This window comes from Vespula vulgaris, chromosome 7 (genome assembly GCF_905475345.1).
Source record: "Vespula vulgaris chromosome 7, iyVesVulg1.1, whole genome shotgun sequence".
Taxonomy (NCBI): Eukaryota; Metazoa; Arthropoda; class Insecta; order Hymenoptera; family Vespidae; genus Vespula; species Vespula vulgaris.
The window spans coordinates 2,264,168-2,284,511 of record NC_066592.1 but is presented as its reverse complement, the minus strand read 5'-3'; the positions used below and the strand labels follow the sequence as shown (position 1 = coordinate 2,284,511).

Sequence of the window (20,344 nt, the reverse complement as noted above, 5' to 3'; positions counted from 1 at the left end):
AGTTTTTTCCAAGATCTTTTCTATGTAATTCCAAATTTCATTTCACATCTTTTATTCACGTTTCTTACACCTTTCGTATATTCAGCAGTAAATTCACAGTCATTTTTATTCATTGGTTCGCGCAGGTATGTAATAATTGGAATAATTATTTCACACTAATTGTTACAGTTCCTCTCGGGTGGGTCCCATGAGTGGGGCTCATGGGCGTGGGCTTCAGTGCGGGTCTCCGTTCAGTATCGAAAAATCGAGCTCGAGTTTCGTACTCCCGTTTTGATCGGGTCCATCATTTCTTTTCTTTTCTTTTCTCTTCTCTTCTCTTCTTTTCTTTTCAATTCCATCTTTTTCACGTGTGTACGCGTTTCACTCCATCTTACAGATATTCTTTTCTCTCCTTCTTTCCGAGTTCTGTCGTTTGAACATGCGCGCACGTTCCGGCTTCCTTTTCTTCTCTTTCTCTTCCTCTTCTTCTGTTCTTCACTGATTTCGATACATCGGCGCAGGTTCAATGTATCGTCGAATGGTTTGTTTCATATTCGATTGTTAGACGGGAATACGGGTAAGATAGAAAGAACATTTGCGCGTGTGTCGGCGGGCACAGGCGTGGTGTTCCCGGGCGCGATTAAAAGTCCTACGATAATGGACTTCGTTTGATTGCTAAAAACGAATAAATGGCCGGTCGTGATACGGTCATCGGATGACTGTAGAGTGAGACGGTCTATGTGCTACTGAGGAGGATGGTCTATGGCTATTTGTAAGGATGTTCAGTCCGTTGACTGACCCACCTTATATCTATAGTCACCTGAGTCCATGGTGAGGTGCATGCAACCCCGCGGGACCGCGAATTAGAGTAGAGTCACCGTTATTCTAACGCTCACGTCAGTGTTCGGGCGCGATTAAAGGTCCTACCGTGGACTTCGTTTTAATGTTCGAAATGCGAAAGGCACGGACGGTCGTGCTTAAAGGCGGGATGTGGGCATCCGAGGCTGACGGCCTCAACGTCATCCCTAGTAGGATACCGTTGCGGACTCGATGTCTCTGTTCGCTCATGTTACCTCGCGAACGCCGGGAACGCGTATCGTAGAGTAGAGTTACCGTTGTACTAACACTACGTGAGTGTTCGGGCGCGAATTAAGTGTCCTACCGTGGACTTAGATTTATTTGCTTGATATATAGATAAAATTACGCCGGTAATGCGTATTTTATAATAGAGTCATTCGGACACTCACGTGAGTGTCCGAGCGCGATTAAAAGTCCTACCGGGGACTTCGTTTTATTTGTTCGGCGATTATTTGTTCACGCCGGTCTCGCGAATCTTAGAGAGTAGAGTCCCCGTTAGCTCGTGGGTCCCCTAATGCAGCTACCTCCACGCGGTGGGACCTGGGTCGGTAATACTTGCGATATATCGAAATCTATGTCTTAATTGTATTTAAAGTCTGTAACTAAATTATACATATAATCGTAAAACGCAAGTATTACCGGGCGGATGGCTGCATATTTCTATATTTTTACAATATCTGTCGTCTATTTAAGTTCAATTAGACGTTAAATTAATTACATTTTAGATTGTGAATTATATTTCGACAGATAAGTAAATTGAATATATCAAAATTTTAAGTTAATTTTTTAGGAGAACGCACAGAAAACATTTCAGTCGCACTTATGTTCGCCGTCGTTCCTATTTATTCTTATATACTTTTATTAATTATCTTAATTATATCCTTTTATTTATTATATTAATTAGTTTCATTAACTTTTAATCGCAACTAGTTCCGGGTGGGACCCTTGGGAGGGGCCCTCGGGTGTGGGCCTTAGGCGGGTTTCTTTCTTTCAGTAGAGAAAAATCGAACTCATATATTTATTGAGTACTCTGATTAATTGGATACTCTGATTTTCATCGAGTGAAACGATCTCCGAGATGCTTATCCATTGTTTCGAGTTCCATCTTTCTCACGCTCACATTTCATATATCTTTTCTTCGTTTCTCTTGTACTTTTCTTTTCCTCTTTTCGTTTTTCTGTTTCCTTTTCTCTTATTCTTTTACTTTTCTTCTGTTTCAGGTTAGATCACAGAGGGATCAATCGTCGATGGACCGATCATCCTGAAACTAATTTTTACAGGGAAATTTTAATCATATAAATGTTTTTTTTTTATTTTATTTAATCATTAATTTATTGTTTAATTTTATTTTGATTTTAAATGTATATGTATATATAACTGGCTTTTTGTATATAACATTGCATATTATTTTTGCATGTAATTACGTATTTTTCTTTTACACTTTTTCTGTTTCAAGTTAGGTGATCGCAGGACCTATCATCGTGGGATTTTTACACGGAAATTAAAGGAACCTCTTTGCATATAATCTCTATTATATAGAAATTATATAGCAGGAAGGATATGTATCCTTGCTTCCGTACGCGAATGATAGGGAAAACACTCACGCGCGTGACGGCCGGCACGTGCGTGGGTGTTCGCGATCGCGAGATTAAGTCCTGCCGAGGACTACGTTTTGATTAGTGAAATCGAAATATAGACACGACCGGTCGTGTCTCGAGATGTTTGAAGCCGACGGTGTGGACGGTGGAGCAATCTGTAAGCGGGGTTTTATACATCTCCAGTTTGCTGAGAAGCCCGAAGCTCCCGAAGCGGAAAGGCATCTCGGATCGCGGATTTTAGAGTAGAATCCGCGTTAGTCCGCGTATTTCCACGTGCCGCAGGACCATCGGCCAAGGACCATGGAGGGATTTAGATTTTTACACGGGTGTTTAAAGAATCTTTCTACCTCAGGCGTAGAAGGATTTCTTTTCTCCCGTTCGGGCAAGATAGAAGGACACTCGCTTATGTCGGCTGGCAAAGGCGTTGGTGTTCTCGGGCGCGATTAAGTCCTAAATTGGCTCTAACGCATTCAACATATTCGCGTGAGTGTTTCCGGAATGCTCGCGTAAGTATCGTGACTGCGGTAGATTCAATTTTGGGTTCCGGCGTTTGTCGCGAAAGCACGACCGGTCGTGCTCAAGTGGTGATTGAAGCTTCCGATGTTGGATAGTTGAGCTATGCGTAAGTCGGTTCCCAAATGCGGAGACGCATGGGGCTGCAATTTTAGCGTTTGGAGGCTTGAATTCGTCGGGAGTGGAGATTGCCCCGTTGCTTTGCTTTCTTGATAGTAGTAGTAGCAGTAAAAAGTAGAGTCACCGTTAGTCCGCGGGTCTCCACATGCAGCAACCTCCACGCGGTGTGACCTGGGTCGGCAGTACTTGTGATGTATCGATATCTTACAGCCTGCAAGTATTTCCGAGCGAATAGCTGCATATTTGAAAACTTATCCAAAATCTTTTCTATGTAATTCCAAAGTAAACGTCAAAGTTCATACATTTTACATTGATTCTTATATCTTTTGTATATTCGGAAATGAATACACCAGATTAATTATTATAGTTTCTCTCGGGTGGGTCTCATGAGTTGGGCTCATGAGCGTGGGCTTCTGTGCGGGTCTCCTTTCAGTATCGAAAAATCGAGCTCGATTTTCGTACTCTAGTTTTGGTCAAGCGTACCTACATTCTATGTCCATCTTCTCTTTTCAATTTCATCGTTCTCACACGTGCATGTGTTACCTTCCGGTTATCCTTTCTTTCTTTTCTTCCGAATTCTATCGTTTTCACGTGCGCGCATGTTCCGGCTTTCTTTTCTTCTCTTTCTCTTCTGCTTCTCCTCCTTTTCATGGATTTCGATATATCAGCGAGAGTCTAATATATCGTCGAAAGGTTCGGTTCATAATCGATTGCTAGACGCGAATACGGGGAGGATAGGAAGAACACGTGCGCATGTGTCGGCGGGCATAGGCGTAGTGTTCTCGGGCGCGAATAAAAGTCCTACGGTAAAGGACTTCGTTTGATTGCTAAAACGAATAATGACCGGTCGTGTGTCGGTTCGTGTGCTGCCGAGTAGTATGGTTTGCTATCCGTAAGCGTGGACTGACCCTCCTCCAGTTAGCCGCCTGAAGTCTCGGTTGGTACGTGGACGCCGCGAACGCGAATTTAGAGTAGAGTCACCGTTATTCTAACACTCCCGGGAGTGTTCGGGCGCGATTAAAAGTCCTACCGGGGACTTCGTTTTATAGAACGCCGATAATTTGATCACGCCGGTCACGCGAATTTTAGAGTAGAGTCCCCGTTAGCCCGCGGGTCCCCAGATGCAGCTACCTCCACGCGGTGGGACCTGGGTCGGTAGTACTTGCCATATATCAAAATCTATTTCTAATTTATATCTAAAATGTATAATCAAATTATGTATATTAGCTAAAATCTATAACTAAATTATACATATTATTATAAAACGCAAGTACTACCGGGCGAATGGCTGCATATTTCTGTTTCTCCAAAATCTCTTTTCTATCTAATTTCAATTAGACGTTAGATTAATTATATTTTACCTTGTCAGTTATATTTCGATAGATAGATAAATTGAATATATCAAAATTCTAAATTAATGTTTTAATAAAACGCATGTCCCTCTCCACGTAGGTCTAATGATGTGCAGTTGGTTGAAATTATTTTTGATTCGTTTAATCGATGAATTGTTGAGTCGTTGAATTGTTGAATCGATGAATCGTTGAATCTGTAATAAAAAAAAGCTACAAAACAAGATTAATTATATGTTCTATAACGAACCAATATATTTGTGAATGAATGAAAATGATTAAAAAGAAATATATGATTTGAATGACGAACGGGAAATATTGCGATTGGAAGAAAGAAATATACTTACATGTAATTGTGTCTAGATGCTTTATAATCGTCGGTAAAGATAAAGAGGATGAATTTTTAAATTCACACTTTCGACCATAATATTTTTCGTACTTCAATCCTCTTCCACCGAATTGGCCGAAAGTGTGTTAATGATTCTAACAACGCGGCGAATCATATATATAAATATGTATTTCTATCATATATACAAATATATATTTATATATATAAATATAAATATATAATATGGATAAGTGTACATATACATACAATGTCTATATATGACTTGAGCCTTCAATATGTAGTTTGTTAGAATTAATACCTTTTTATATATTAGTTGAAATTTAATTAAAATATCTTAACTATAAACTTACTTGTATACATTTATGTACGAAGAGCAGCAGGTAGTACGAGATGATTCTTATCCAATGTGTCGACATTCTCAGATCAATTGAATACAATGAACATACTGGACAAAATTGAAAAAGATTATTAATATAAAATAAAATCAAGAGTGTATTTATGTATATAAACGTGTATATATGATAAGTATATATATGTTTATATTATGCGTATATGTAGTCTACATATTCAATATATAAATACTATATATATATATATTTCTTTTTTTTTTCAATTTTCTGTTTCTCGTGAAAAATGACTTTTTTAATTAGGAAGACGGTATCATATATTTTATCGAAAGAGTGCGGTCACTGACAACGAACGGATATGCATATCGGTAAAACAAAGAGGGAGAGAATCATGTTCATTTTTCTTTGGTATGCGTAATGTGTTTATCGAATTTATCGAAATTTTTTCTTCGTCATTCGGTACGCGAGTAATCAAACGACGAACACGAAAATATAGACATAAAATCTTTTTGCCACAAATTATTCGTTTTCGTTGTATTAACGCATTAGTTTCTTCTTCGAATATAATCGTCTTTTCATTCGGTGAAATAATAATAAAAATGTCGGTGATCGTTCATTACGCAGTCGTTGCATTTTGGGAGAAATCTGGTTGCAAGATCGTCGCAGATTACTTGGTCGATCCCGAAGCCGATTGTCGTGAAATTGCTTTAACTACGATACAGGACATTAAGAATCTTGAAAACGACAGGACCAGCCTCGATCGGGGCAAGTAAGCTCGATCGCAAAATATATCGATAAATCGCAAATCCTCGATCTGATTTCGGTGCGTTCTCGTGCTCGTTATTATCTAACAAAAAAGTGGATTTCTTTTTTCTTTGTATGTATATTTTGGCTATTATATATTTATTATTCGTTTATTGTTTTTAAAAATTTTAGGGACAATTCGATTAATGAAAATCGATCGTTAGATAAACGAGCCTTTTTTTTTTCTTTATCGTTATAAAAATCACATAGAAAATTTCCATTTTATGTATTGTTTCTAGATATATGGTGCATCTATTGATCGGAGAACTACATTATGCTTGTTTGACAATAAAACCAGAATCTTCATCGGCAGTATCCCGATTAGAATCTTGTTCTCAAATCTTTCTTGACAGGTTGAGAAATATTTACAGAGAGTTACCGATACTTGCTGATCTATCGAGGGATCTAACTAATCTAGCCGTCGCAGATCTTTCTAAACCACTTCAACAAATTATTGTACGTATTGTTTCTTCATTTATTATTTAAGTTGTATTATATGATAACTGTACTAAAGGTATAAAGAACTTAACACATTTGCAAAGAATTCTTTTTTATGATCATATCAAAATTTGTTACAATCATTTACGAATTATCTCTTTAATTTAACAATTTAATACGATAAAACGTAATGACAAATATAAAAAAAATAATTATTATTACTATGTTAATGTATTAATTAATGTTTTTTATTTATTTATTTATTTTTTATCAACAAAACATATGTCAATAAATTAATAGAAATTGTAATCGTTCTAGGACGAATACAATCAGCAGGAATCAAACGCTATACCAAAATTGGAGATCCAATTAGTCGAAATACGACGTATGTTAATGGATGGTATTCAAAAATTGATAGACAGAGGTCAAAAGTTGGATGATCTACTTCGAAAGACGCAAACTTTACAAATCACGGTACATTAAATTTTTATTGATTATAACATATGTGCTCCATATAAAATTTACATTTTTTAATAACTAGAAAATATGACTCACTGCTTAGTAATATTATTAAACTTGTTTTTGTAATGGAAAAGACAACCCATAAATTATAATTCCCCATATTATCGGTATTACCGATACGTACGATTCCATAGGTCACGACTTACTGACCGTCAAAGGTTTATAAGAATACTTGATATCCTTTCACGTATTTACTATTCATTGTATTCAGTAACATCTCACGATATCTCTTACTCGTCTGTGAGAAGAAATTGAACAAAGCAAAAGTAAAAAGAAAAGAACAAAGCAAACGTAAATTTTCTTAAGTTCCCTAAATTAAGCAAGTACTCGCATTAAACATTTATTATTAAAAATAAATCATTTCTTGCAAGATATTTTTATACAATTTTTTGACATTAATTTAATGTTGTTATTAATAATTTGTTGCAGTCGAGGAAAGATTTTCACGTGGCTACAAAGATACCACGAAAGAAGAACGTTTTCTTGGCTGCCACAGCAGCCACACTGATGTTTTTATCAACATCCCTTTTTGTTTTTTTATTGTACATAGGTATTTTGTAAAATTTTTCATTTAGAAAAAAAGACACGAGGAGATATCGCATATTAACGATATTAAGTACTAATAAATTATTTATTTACTTTTCATATTCAACAGGAAACTTCGTACGACGATGTTGTTTAATTTCTTTTTTTATATAAAAAAAAAAAAACACAATACACATCGCATTAAATCTATTTTAATTATTGTAATAGTAGATTTTTTACAATACCTTTAAAAAGAATAAGATTTGTGTGTGAAAGTGATATCAAATTAGAAATACTTAAAATTCCAGTTTAGGTCTCTTCTGAACCCATTCCTTAATTTTTGGAATTGCAAGTACCTTCTCCCTGAGAGACTTTAAATTAGGATTATTCTCGCCAATATCTAACTCACAGGCATTGTTAATTGAATCCGAAATGGCCACGAAGAACAAGTCGGCATAACTCAACTAAGAAAAAAAAATTATGTGTCATATTTTATATTTTATATATTATGAAAAACAAGAAATGTTTATTAAAAAACAAATTGCACAAGAATAAGAATTACAGTAATGAAATAGAACTAGTTTACTACAATGGTTGAATCTATAAAATGAATTTCATTTTTCTTTTTCATTATTATCCTTATTTCTAAATGAATATTTTTTAGGCGAGCTAAAAGTTTTTAAATAGATCAAAGTTTCTAGATAAATTCAACAATCAATTACTCTTTTTCAATATTTTTTAAGTTAATTCTTTTCAAATTATAAAACTACAAGCATTGAAGTTATTAAACTACAAGTCTAAAGATCCAAGAACTTTTCCAATAGTTAACCTAAAAACTTTTAGCCCATGCTCTGTATTTTTTATAAAAAAAAATTCATGATAAATAAAATAATAATAATAATATAAATTTGTACCTGACCACCATGCAAATAACCACCATTATTATGAGCCAGCTCTTCTAACTTTTTTAAATAAAATGGTAAAGTTGTGGTTAAAACTTCTTCCTTTCTTTTAGCCTTTTCGTTGGGATCAGTGCTTCTATAGAAAAGTGCTACTTCTACAAATAAATCGATGAATAAACAAAAAGTTTTTAATTTAAATCGTAATATAAAATATTAGAATATTTAAGATATTCAAATCTTACGTTTTCTGAGATCGTGAAGAGCATTAGCAATAGCATCGATTTGTAAATCGTCCAAATCCGTTTTACCATTTAAATTATATTTCTTCGCTAAATAACGACAAATCGGTAACGTTTGTGAATAAACTTTACCGTCAAATTCTAAAATTGGCATTTGCCCGAACGGAGTTGCTACAAAAAACGATAGACAATTAAATAAATTTACTTGTTAATTTACAATATTATTTGGTGTCATAAAATAGTCAAACAATTCATTGATGTAAACTGAAACAATTAATAATAAATAAGTGACATAATAATCTCATTCAATGAACAATTAATAATAAACAAAAAAAAAGAATAACTCGGTAATAAACAATCAATAATAAAAAGTATATATACCTGGTTTAAACTTTCCCCATTGTTCACGATCAATACGAATATCTTCAAATTTGGCGCCACCGTAACTTAACAAGAATCTTATTGGTTCGCCCAAACCCATTACATCGAAATACGACAACTTGTACTGCATTGTAACCTACAGAATAAAAATTTTATTTTAAAGAAAAAGAAATAATTCCATAGTAAAATATTTCTATTAATAACGGATTATTTATATATATATATATATATATATATATTAATAGCAATATGTATATAAATAAGTAATATAGCACAGTAAAGAATATATTATTATTATTATTATTATTATTATTATTATTATTATTATTATTATTATTATTATTACGAGTATATTTTAAGAATTTATTATTATTATCATTACTATTATTATTATTAATTAGTACTTTACTAACAATTAATAATTGCACTGTTAAAAAAGAACGATACCAAACAATCGAAGATCCAATCGATACTAACTGAAGTAAGCCCGTCAGTGTATAAGAACTTTCCTTAAGAATTCACGTTTGTCTCCCCTCTCCGTAATCTAACTTCTTTCCGTCTCTTTCTTCCGGCTTTTCAAGTGGTCTTTATCCTTCGTATAACGTATATTGCGAAACATTATACAGGAAAACCGGTTGACACATTTGGTACGAACCTTTTGCTTACTTTCACTTCTCGATTTGTTACAATAAAAATGAACCGACATCGAATTTTGTCCCCTTAATAAATAAACAAACTTTGTTTTTCATATTTATAAATTTTATGATTTACGAAAAATTATGACTTTTTGTTTCGCTATCTTGTTTCGTTATCTTCGATAATCTAATCTTTTTGTAACGTACATGTGTATGTGTGGGTGTGTATGTGTATACGTTAAATATCATAGTATTATAATATTTTATGTGAAATGTAGTATATATATTATTCATATTTTATTTACAGAAAGAAATGTATCCTCATGGTGCAAAATATCATAGATACATCCCTAGCTCGATTGATATGTCAAATTCAAGGAACGAAATAATATGTTATTAATTATGTGTATTTATATACATATTATAGTAATAGTGTTTTATGGGAAATTTAGAATATATTTTGTATATATTCGCTTACATATGTTAAAGAAAAAATGTAAGAAAAATAATTTTGACTCGAACAAAATAATTGCGTCCCATGGTGCAAAATATTATACATACGTTCTTAACTCGATCAATACGTCACACGTCGAGGAACGATACTCAGTCGATAACCGAAGAATCGACTTGATAACTTTTTCTCAATAACCTCTTTCATTCCAATTTATTATCATTAGTAATATAACATATAGACCTCGCGATTCACGTTAATCTATATTGATATTAAAATAAACAAAAGCGTTACTGTAAATTTAGATTCTTTTTAATCGATCACATCGTAAATTTATAGATAGTAGGATAAAGAAAGTTTTTGTTTCGAGAATCGTAATGAAAGATAAACGATACTTTTTTTTATTTTTAATAACCTTAAAGATCATATTCGGTCGAGCAAAAATATTTGATAAAAATCGGCAAGAAATCGAACAGATGGATGGTCGCTTGTCCAAAGATGTTGTACCAAAAAAATATATTATCGCAGCATCACCGGATTTCATCGAAGATAGGTTTTATGGTGCTGTACAAATCGAGTTAGGAATTATGAAGGTACCTGTTCGATTTTTCATATTTCGATAAGTCGAATTGTTACTTTCGATATGCTAGGCTCTCTTTCTTTCTCTCTCTCTCTCTTTTTAATCTTTTTTTTAGGTTAAGGATTATATAGTTTTACATTCAAGGAATTTAACTATTACATCGACTAAGTTGTTTAAAAGTGACATGCCTTATGAAGAAATTTCAATTGATGCTATTTATCCTATTGAAGAATATGAAATGATAATAATCGAAATTACAAATCAGTTAACACCTGATAATTATATCCTAAGAATGAATTACAGTGGTACATTAAGCAATAAGATCAATGGATTTTATTTAAGTAGTTATACAGTCAACTCTGAAAATGATCGTGTCAGGTAATTTCATTGATTTTTTTGTTATATATTAGTATTATGTAATATTCTTTTTTTTTTCTTTCCCACTTATTCTACTTACAGAAAATTGGCGGTCACACAATTTGAACCAACTTATGCTAGAAAAACTTTCCCTTGTTTTGATGAGCCATCATTTAAATCTGTTTTTCATATTCGTATCGTTCATGATGCAAGATCGAATTATCATGCTTTATCCAATATGCCGAGTATAGTAAGCAGAAAACTTATGCTGTTTGAAAAATAATATATGTAGAATATCTCGCACGTGAGAAAAAATGTTGAGTATTAAGGGATATACTTTTTTGAAAATTATATTTTGAAATCAAAATGTTTTAATTTTGAGTCCTTAAAAAAGTATGATTTTAAGGTTTCAAAAAAAGAAACGATTTTGAATTCATAAAATGATAATTTTAAGATTTCAAAATGTCGGTAAATATTCTCAACAAAATTTTTGCAATTTTTCAAAAATTCATTCTCGAAATTTACATTCTATTTTTATTACAAAAAAAAACATACGATATATTACATAGGTTATTGAAAAAAAAAGAAAAAGAAAAAGTTCTGAAATTAATTTGTAGAGAGTCGATAAAACAGATGATAAAAGCGATTTGATGGTAACAACTTTTGCACCTACTTTACCGATGTCGACATACCTCGTGGCTTTTCTAATAAGTGATTTCGAGTGTCTAACTTCAAGCGCGGATTCTTTAAATGGAACTAGAATACCGCTTAGCGTTTGCGTTAGATCGGATTACAAGAGTAAAGTGCAATTTGCTTTGAATATTGCTGCTCAAGCTATCGAATATTATTCGAATGTTTTGAACATCGATTATGCTCTGCCAAAATTAGGTATAACATTAATTAATTAAACAATGAAACATATATATATATATAAATATGTATATATTGTTTCTTTATTAATTTAATAATATATAAACTAATTTTAATATAAACAAATTAAAAAATATTCTAAGAATTTTTATACAAAAAAGTTTCCAATCGATAGATGGTGCTGGTGACCACAATTATTGACCTAGTATAAAGGGTTATCTGTTTTCAGGCGTTAATAATAAATTATAAAAATTTATGAATAAAACTAATGCGAATAAGAATTTTTCGATATCGAAAATGAATTTTAACGATATTCGTTCGTTAAACTTTTCTCGATACTGTGGTCGTAGCAACAATTTATATTGGTTACGTTTGAAAAAGTTAGATATTAAATTAATTTTATTTTCTCTATTTTTATACATTCAGAATATTGATATTATTTTTTTCTTAAAAAATTAATACCGTATGACTTCATCAGAATCTTTTTACGATAATTATGATAATTAGTCGATGATATCATGAAAATAATTTAAGTACAAAATTTTTAAAGATTAAATGTATGATGCTTATTTTTTATCACATTATACTAATAGCAATACTATAACAATAATAATATAAAATCATAAAAGAACAAAAAATATATATATAAGACTTAAGCTATTTTCATAATAATCGACTCATATATTATATATATATAATGAAATATATACAAAGACGTAATTAATAAAAAAATTTCGTAGATCTCGCTGGAATACCGGATTTTGCAGCTGGTGCAATGGAAAATTGGGGTTTGATAACGTTCCGTGAAACTGAGTTGATCTATAGCGAGGAACATAGCTCATGTGAAAACATAAAAAGCGTTGCTCTCACGGTGACCCATGAATTGGCACACATGTGGTTTGGAAATCTCGTCACTATGAAATGGTGGAACGATCTTTGGCTCAATGAAGGTTTTGCAACTTATATGGAACACATTGCAGTCGATTTTATTTTTCCTGAATGGAATCAGGTCTTGTGTACTATCAAATTGAATTTAAAAACAAAGAAAAGAAGAAGAAAAAAAATCTCATTAACACAATTTAATTATTAATTGTAATAAAATCGTTTTCTTTCTCTCTTTTTTTTTTTTTTTCCTTTTAGATGCAAATGTTTTCCTTGGATACCAAATACACATCAATGATTTACGATATGAAAAGGAATGCACATCCGATAGTGAATCGTCTTGAAGCTTCCGATGAGATAGGTCAAATGTTTGATCGTATTTCTTATCAAAAAGTACGCTAATATTCTAACAGCTTATCATGTAATTATTAACATGATTTATTTTACAATTATTTTTGCTATATTTAACATTCTTGTTTTGGATAATTTAATGATATTTGTCAAGTCTATTTTTAAAAAAGAAAAAAGATTAAAATATAATTATAAGGTAATCTTACAAAAATATATACAGTAACAAATCAAATTGTTCTATCGACCCAATTGCTTTACTCGTTATTTAGTATAATGTTTGTCATTGTTTCAATCCCAGAGTGCTGCAGTGATCAATATGTTAGAAGATGCAATGGGAAATTTAAAATTCATTTCTGGAATTAGAAACTACCTACAACAGTATGAATTTGCTAATGCCGAGTCGAAAGAACTTTTCGAACTTTTAAACGAGGAAACTAAGAATGTAAACCTAATCAATTTTTTAAACGGATGGACGAAATTACCTGGGTTTCCTGTTATAAAAGTCCAACGAAAAGACAGATTACTCAAATTATCTCAGCAACGATTTGTCTTTGACAAAAGACAAGAGGAATTTTTCACGTAAGTAAAAATTGACGAACTTTATTTTTTTATCGATTATTATCGTATTAATTTGTTTTCATAAATGATAGAGAAACTTGGGATATTCCTTTAAAGTATATAACGAATCGACAAGAAGATAATATCAGTTTCGCTTGGTTCCTTGCTAATTACTCTTGCGGCAAGTATATAATATTTCTATTATTTAGAAATATATAAAATATATACAAGGTGTCCCGTCATCTTAATCGATCCAAACGAATTTCAACAAAATTTCTAGCAGATCCAAAAACATTCCAAATTTATTTAATTCTCATCATAAATCAATGAATAGAAACGAATGAAAAACGAATTAAGAAAAAAAAAATTAATTACGTTATCTACTTATGTATGGATCGATTAAAATATATTATCCTGAGAATTTTTGTTATTGATAAAAATTAAAAATCATGTTAATACCTATGCAGTCGAATTGATCTTAGAAAAGTCAGTAGATTGGGTAAAATTGAATCACAATTCGATTGGTTATTATATCGTTAATTATACAGAAGATATTTGGAGAACGTTCACTAACTTACTATTGACTAATATTCAAGTAAAGATCACACACACCATTCTGTTGTCTTATATATACATCTGATTACAAGCATATACTTTAATAATCGTAATCTGATTAATAATAGGCTCTGAATCCAATAGATCGTGCGGATTTATTGCACGATGCAATCATTTTAGGTGATAATAAGGATCTGTCTTATCATATTGTTTTAAACATGACCACTTTTCTAAAAAACGAAAGTGCTCTTCAACCTTGGATAGTTGCTGGTCAATGGATCAATCGAATTAACAGATTGTTTCGTTCGACTAATTTGCATCGTCCGTTTCAAGTAAAATTTTATTATTTTTATATTGAAAATTTTTATTTATTTATTATCAACAAATATTTATTTGAAACTTTATAATTTTATAATTTTTTTTCTTTATATGAGTGTGTGTATCATATCACTTGAGAAAAAAAATGTTTATATAAAATTATATGATTTATTTTCATTGGCATTATGTATATAAAAAACATTTATTTAAAGTTATATATTTTTTGTCAATATATTATAAAAAACATTTATTCGAAATTATATAACGAATTCATTAATTTATTATTATTATTATTATTATTATTATTATTATTATAACAAAAAATCTAATTAATTGAATTTCTTTACCGTAGTCCTATGTGCAACGTCTGATCGATAAAATTTATCAACAAGTTGGATGGAAGGTGAACGAGAAAGAGGAATTACCATACAGGTAGAAAATCGTTATAAGATTTAATAATTATTTCTGATCGCATGAGAAATGTGCCTAATCTCATGATCGACTTTTCGAGAGAATTACGGGTAGTTATTCTGAAGATAGCATGCAGTGTAAAATTCGATCATTGCTTGGACACAGCTACTATGAAGCTTAAAAATTTCGTTGAGAGTAATGCCACACAAAAATTGCATCCCGACATTCGTTCTATAGTTTATTCCTTTGGTGGGTTATATTAAAATAAAATAAAAAATAAATTAACAAATAATATTCTACATACCTTCTATATACGTTTCTCTAATTATTAAGATTGTACTTTTATCTAGGTCTCTTTGTGCCAAGCGAGGAAGCTGAATCGATATTTGAAAAAATGTGGGAATTCTTTTTAAGAGAGACAGACGTGCAAGAAAAAAAAAGATTGTTGATAAGATTAGCAGCTATTAGAAACAAAGATATTCTCAATAAGTAGGTGTTACATGTTTTTATATAGAATTAAATAATAATCGTATATTTAACATTTTTTTAATGTAGATATCTCCTAAAGATACAAGACGAGAAAGTCGTTCGTAGGCAAGATTTTTTTGAAGTCATCAGTAATATCGCTGTAAATCCAATAGGTCTGGATATAGTCTGGGACTTTTTTAGGTAATTTTTCATTAATTAGAAAAATATTAATTATCGTTAACTTGTAAATATAAAAACTGTTTTTTATATATCGTATATAGAAATCATTGGGAAAATTTAATCGAGAAATTTGCATTAAACGATCACGCTGTGGACGCAGCTATCGGAGCAGCTATCTCTTTATTCAAAGACGAAGAAAAATTGAAGGAGGTATTTCGTTTGAATAAAAATTCGATCGATTTTTATTTTTATACGTTGATTTCGCAGGTAAAAGATTTCTTCAATAAATATTCAAATACTGGCCCAAATGCAAATATGAAAAAAAATGTGATTGAAGATATCGAAAGTAATATCAAATGGATAAAAGCGAACTTATGGCAATTCGAGCAATGGTTGAACGAAGAAGGAACTTATTTTACATAGAGCTTTCATTATAAAATATAATTATATGTTTTTCTCTGTTCATTTAATTAATTTTTCCTTCAAATTATGTTCTATATCTTTAGAATGTATATAGAACCCGATATTAAAGAATAATATACATTTTATCAATATCGTTTGAAAATTATCATCTAAGATAATCTTGAAACTATAACAAGGAAAGTTTTGATTTCTAAAAAATAATTATAGAATATATATATTACATATCAGCTGTACTCCATTTATATGCTTCCTCTTGCAATGCTGTTTTTGCATTCTGTGCTTCGAACCACTTCTTTTCGTAGCCGTTGCTTCTATCGACTCCGTCCCAACGATGACCAGGTTTAATACCAAAACGATTAGGCATGAAAGATCCCTGATATCGTAGTTCATCTATAAAAATATTACATTGTCTATTACTATAACGAAATTTATATTAATAGCTTAATATTTAAAAATTAATTCATCTGGTTGTTCGCTAAAAAAAAAAAGAAGGTATATAACTCACCAGGTTTTATTTTTCCTTCTTTTATTTTTTTCTTCCTAATATATTCTAACATTGGATCACCTTCTTTTTCTTGTTCCCTAAGTGCTTTGTCTAAATCAGCATCATCTGCATATCTTGCCAATGGTTTGCTTATTTCATGAAGATAATTCTTTAATTTTTCTTCTTTATCTTCTACTTGTTTCAATCTAGAACAAAATAAACATTATTTGAAAATATTATTTTAATAATATTATAATATATGTGTCTATTATAATTTATATTTTCTCTCAAAGAAATATTCTTACCCTTTACCCCATTTTTCATATTTTTCATTCAATTCTTCTTGACGCTTTTGTTTTTCACGTTCTACAGCCGCTTCAGCTTCTAAATTACGTCTTCTTCCAGTTTTAGAATCTCGTAAGATAGCCTTTTGACCAGCACCAGTGATTTCTTTGCTTAACTAAAGAAATTATATATGATTATTATTTTATTGATATAAAAGTCGATAGTAATTAAACAACTTTAATAATACCTTATTAAACATTTCAGCCTCACGTTTTTTGAAAGCCTCTGATTCTTCGCGTAATGATTTTGCATCCTGCAAACCAGCACTCTTACCGCTTAAAGTTTTCTTCATTTTTGTGTCGTGTGTCGAATTTTCACGATTGGTCGACTCGCTTCTATCAGTTTGATCATCCCATTTTGAGGAATTTTCTTTTTGTCGAGAATTACTATATTTTGTGTGATGTTTATAATGACTATCATGATTTTTCCATCTATTCTTTTTAACCTTTTCTGAAGAATGTCTTTCATGTTTTGATTGCCTGGGTGGACTTTGATCACTGTCATAATCCTTATATTTATGAAAAGAACTCGAACCCTTTTTACTGTATTTTTTATGAGATTTAGATAAATCTCTAAATTGTTTACTTTTGGAATCATGCTGTCTTCTATTTTTTCTAGGTGGACTCAAATCAGAATCTTCGTCCTTTCTACTTTTTCTAGGTGGACTTAAATCCGAATCATAGTCCTTCTTATTTTTCCTAGGCGGACTCAAATCTGAATCATCGTCTTTTTTGCTTCTTCTAGGCAGACTCAAATCCGAATCATTGCCATTTTTGCTTCTTCTAGGCGGACTCAAATCCGAATCATTGCCTTTTTTGCTTCTTCTAGGCGGACTCAAATCCGAATCATTGCCTTTTTTGCTTCTTCTAGGTGGACTCAAATCCGAATCATTGCCCTTTTTGCTTTTTCTAGGTGGACTCAAATCCGAATCATCGCCTTTTTTACTTCTTCTAGGTGGACTCAAATCCGAATCATAATCTTGCTTAGTTTTCTTAGAATGTTTAAACTCTGATCGATTACTCTGTTTACTTCTCCTTGGTATACTATCGTCCGAATCTTCATTCGTTTTACTTTTTCTAAGTGGGCTCAAATCCGAGTCATAGACTTTTCTACGTCTTTTAGTTTCTCCTTCCTTTTTAGACGATACAGCAGATTCGTGCTGTTGTTCTCTCTCGCTACTTTTAAATCGCAATTCTCCATCTTCGTTATCGGCTATAATTTTCCACTTTCTCTTGTCGGAGAAATCAACTGGCCCACGTTCGTCAATTATTCCTGCTATTTGAGGTGCATCCTCTCCATTGATGAATATGTCAAATTCACCATCTTCGATTGGTCTGAGCTTCTTGAGGTCTATGTCATCATCTATGATTTTTACTCTGTAAAATACATCTGTCTATTTATAGAATGGAAAACTAAATATACCATCTTTGGAGGGTATTATAGTTCAGAAAATTCATTATTTCAATAAAAAAGTTTTGGTGCATCCGATTCGACGTAAACATGTATATGTTCGATATATTATATAAAAACAATGAATTTTATTTTGAAACTATTAAATCATTCAATATATGTTTCTAAATTCCAAGTTGTATGAGAAATAACTTATTTTATACCTAAAAAACAAAGGCCTAATGTAGGAACCATTGAAATAGGTTATAAAAAATGCAAATTAGTACTTACGTTTTTGGACCAACTTTGAGTTTCTTTTTCTTCTTTTTTTCTTTTCCATTTCCAGAAGATAAATACTTCTTTAAATATTCTTTCTGACTTATAGACTTATCCATGATAAATTAGCTTTTACAAATTTAAAAATGCTTAAGTACAGATGTACTTGTAACGATCTATGATTACATATAGTTCTTGATTTTATAAATTACGTATAAAATTTTTCCGCTAGATGGTGTTAATTAGCAGCGATACTAGCGCAGATACGGCAACTACTTGAAACATTTTAAGTAATGTAGTATTTTATAATTAATATGATTAAATTATTACTATTAACGATTATGATTAATCAATTAATATACTCTATTATAAAAAAATCTTTTTATTTACTATAGAAAAAAAATAAATAACACAATAATGAAAAAACGTTACATTATCTGATATATAAAAAAAATATATGTACAATAATACATTTCATAATTAAATTCTCTACACTTTGTTATTACCTTTCTAGTAAAATAACCTTAATATTTATTTGCGTATATATTAGTTATTAGTAATATTGTAAATCGAAAATTTAAATTATACTGTGTTCCCGCTTTCAAATCATTTGACATCCCTTCTCTTGAAATTACAGCTGATAGAGAAATGCGTGTGGTCCATAGCTAAGATGTTGCTAACAATATTGATCAGGAGATTTATGAATAGAAGGGGATTTGATCGGAGTAACGGTATATATCACAACCTTGGTCAGAAACAATTATCTGTTGCTGTCAGCTCCAAAAAACAAAAAATGGTGAGTTTATTCATTAAATAGTATTTATTATATGCCGAATGAATAAAAATATAAATTAAGTTGTAAATATTATAAAATGAGATACTTTTACTTGCTTGAAGAAATCAATATGTCCAACCACTTGTTACATTCTTTTTTTTTTTTATCCAGAAATTGTAAAAGATCTACAATATTTATGTAAAAAAATCTACAACATTTTAGGGAAAGAAATATATATCAAATCATTATATTTTTTTCTATAACAATAAGAAAAATACATGAAATAAAGAAATAAATTTAATCAATATCAAAATAATAATATATTAAAATTGATGTCGATAATATATTATGATAAAATAAATTTATGCCTTATCAATAATATAAATACCTGTCTATTTTTAATATTTCTATTATCTTGTAAATTATATTTAATCGATGAACTATATTTATTCATATTTTTAAATTAAAAATATAAAACATTATCATTAATATAATTCTAGAAGAAACTTACGCAACAAGAGAGGGATGTACTCCTGAATCCATTGTTAGAAACTGGATGGTCTCTTCAAACAGAACGAGATGCTATTTATAAGGAATTTGTATTTAAAAATTTCAACGAAGTAAATCACTATTCTTGTTAATTCTATTTAATTGTATAGTTCTTACTTCTATTTTCATTTTTTTTTTTTTTTACAGGCTTTTGGATTTATGACACGGATAGCTCTACAATCAGAAAAAATGAATCATCATCCTGAATGGTTTAATGTTTACAATAAAGTAAATATGACCTTATCTACTCATGATGTTAATGGATTATCCCAAAAGGATATCGATTTGGCAACATTTGTTGAAAATGTTGTTAAAGGTTACAATAATTAAATTATTTTAAGATTGATGCCCTAATATAATCACTGCATCAAGAACCAAACACAAATATATCTCAGTTGTAATGATATTTTTAAAAGATTATTTCATATAAAAAAAATGTTAAAATATTTTATTATTTTTTATTATGATTAAATAATAAAGTTTGTTTATGCAGTTATCAAATAATTATAACTACCCAATGCATTTGATTATGAATTAAGAATATGAAACACTTAAATATTTCT

The 20,344-nt window shown here is 30.7% G+C and overlaps 4 protein-coding genes across 8 annotated transcripts; 2 read left to right on the top strand and 2 right to left on the bottom strand.

Annotated features, from left to right (window-relative positions):
- Positions 1-5,416: 5,416 nt before the first annotated feature.
- Positions 5,417-7,627, top strand: LOC127065315 (uncharacterized). Its single transcript, XM_050997485.1, has 4 exons — positions 5,417-5,882; positions 6,157-6,373; positions 6,674-6,829; positions 7,307-7,627. The coding sequence occupies exons 1-4, from the start codon at positions 5,524-5,526 to the stop codon at positions 7,436-7,438; spliced, it is 864 nt and encodes a 287-aa protein (XP_050853442.1). The 5' UTR covers positions 5,417-5,523; the 3' UTR covers positions 7,439-7,627.
- Positions 6,825-9,512, bottom strand: LOC127065316 (glutathione S-transferase-like). Of its 4 annotated transcripts, XR_007781997.1 has the most exons (6): positions 9,338-9,479; positions 8,925-9,060; positions 8,547-8,714; positions 8,317-8,459; positions 7,648-7,866; positions 6,825-7,115 (listed from the first exon to the last, which is right to left on the bottom strand). XR_007781997.1 is itself a non-coding variant. In XM_050997487.1 (5 exons), exons 2-5 carry the CDS (start codon positions 9,052-9,054, stop codon positions 7,699-7,701), a joined length of 609 nt encoding a protein of 202 aa, XP_050853444.1. In that variant the 5' UTR covers positions 9,055-9,060; positions 9,372-9,512; the 3' UTR covers positions 7,599-7,698. The 4 variants fall into 4 exon arrangements, 3 of the variants coding, with proteins under 3 accessions (XP_050853444.1, XP_050853445.1, XP_050853443.1); XM_050997487.1 differs by lacking the exon at positions 6,825-7,115 and having other exon boundaries at positions 7,599-7,866; positions 9,372-9,512; XM_050997488.1 differs by lacking the exon at positions 6,825-7,115 and having other exon boundaries at positions 7,599-7,866; positions 9,402-9,510.
- Positions 9,430-20,285, top strand: LOC127065312 (glutamyl aminopeptidase-like). Its single transcript, XM_050997478.1, has 18 exons — positions 9,430-9,571; positions 9,867-10,603; positions 10,706-10,968; positions 11,050-11,197; positions 11,565-11,835; positions 12,558-12,826; positions 12,958-13,092; positions 13,349-13,629; positions 13,701-13,789; positions 14,344-14,495; positions 14,834-14,913; positions 14,993-15,141; positions 15,243-15,381; positions 15,448-15,561; positions 15,642-15,750; positions 19,095-19,253; positions 19,733-19,852; positions 19,929-20,285. The coding sequence occupies exons 2-18, from the start codon at positions 10,388-10,390 to the stop codon at positions 20,109-20,111; spliced, it is 2,877 nt and encodes a 958-aa protein (XP_050853435.1). The 5' UTR covers positions 9,430-9,571; positions 9,867-10,387; the 3' UTR covers positions 20,112-20,285.
- LOC127065314 (BUD13 homolog) lies at positions 15,639-18,630 on the bottom strand. Of its 2 annotated transcripts, none has more exons than XM_050997481.1 (5): positions 18,473-18,630; positions 16,980-18,168; positions 16,753-16,907; positions 16,469-16,653; positions 15,639-16,353 (listed from the first exon to the last, which is right to left on the bottom strand). In XM_050997481.1, exons 1-5 carry the CDS (start codon positions 18,574-18,576, stop codon positions 16,181-16,183), a joined length of 1,806 nt encoding a protein of 601 aa, XP_050853438.1. In that variant the 5' UTR covers positions 18,577-18,630; the 3' UTR covers positions 15,639-16,180. The 2 variants fall into 2 exon arrangements, with proteins under 2 accessions (XP_050853438.1, XP_050853441.1); XM_050997484.1 differs by having other exon boundaries at positions 16,980-18,181; positions 18,473-18,614.
- Positions 20,286-20,344: the final 59 nt, after the last annotated feature.

Coding starts and splice junctions, on each gene's coding strand:
- LOC127065315 (XM_050997485.1), top strand. CDS start 5,524: ATGCGTAATGTGTTTATCGAATTTATCGAAATTTTTTCTTCGTCATTC. Junction 5,883..6,156: donor ACCAGCCTCGATCGGGGCAA/GTAAGCTCGATC, acceptor TATTGTTTCTAG/ATATATGGTGCATCTATTGA. Junction 6,374..6,673: donor AACCACTTCAACAAATTATT/GTACGTATTGTT, acceptor TAATCGTTCTAG/GACGAATACAATCAGCAGGA.
- LOC127065314 (XM_050997481.1), bottom strand. CDS start 18,576: ATGGATAAGTCTATAAGTCAGAAAGAATATTTAAAGAAGTATTTATCT. Junction 18,169..18,472: donor CTCAAAGTTGGTCCAAAAAC/GTAAGTACTAAT, acceptor TGTATTTTACAG/AGTAAAAATCATAGATGATG. Junction 16,654..16,752: donor TATGAAAAATGGGGTAAAGG/GTAAGAATATTT, acceptor ATTTTGTTCTAG/ATTGAAACAAGTAGAAGATA.
- LOC127065316 (XM_050997487.1), bottom strand. CDS start 9,054: ATGCAGTACAAGTTGTCGTATTTCGATGTAATGGGTTTGGGCGAACCA. Junction 8,715..8,924: donor ATGGGGAAAGTTTAAACCAG/GTATATATACTT, acceptor CGTTTTTTGTAG/CAACTCCGTTCGGGCAAATG. Junction 8,460..8,546: donor TCTTCACGATCTCAGAAAAC/GTAAGATTTGAA, acceptor ATTTATTTGTAG/AAGTAGCACTTTTCTATAGA.
- LOC127065312 (XM_050997478.1), top strand. CDS start 10,388: ATGAAAGATAAACGATACTTTTTTTTATTTTTAATAACCTTAAAGATC. Junction 11,836..12,557: donor TTATGCTCTGCCAAAATTAG/GTATAACATTAA, acceptor AAAATTTCGTAG/ATCTCGCTGGAATACCGGAT. Junction 15,382..15,447: donor AACAAAGATATTCTCAATAA/GTAGGTGTTACA, acceptor TTTTTAATGTAG/ATATCTCCTAAAGATACAAG.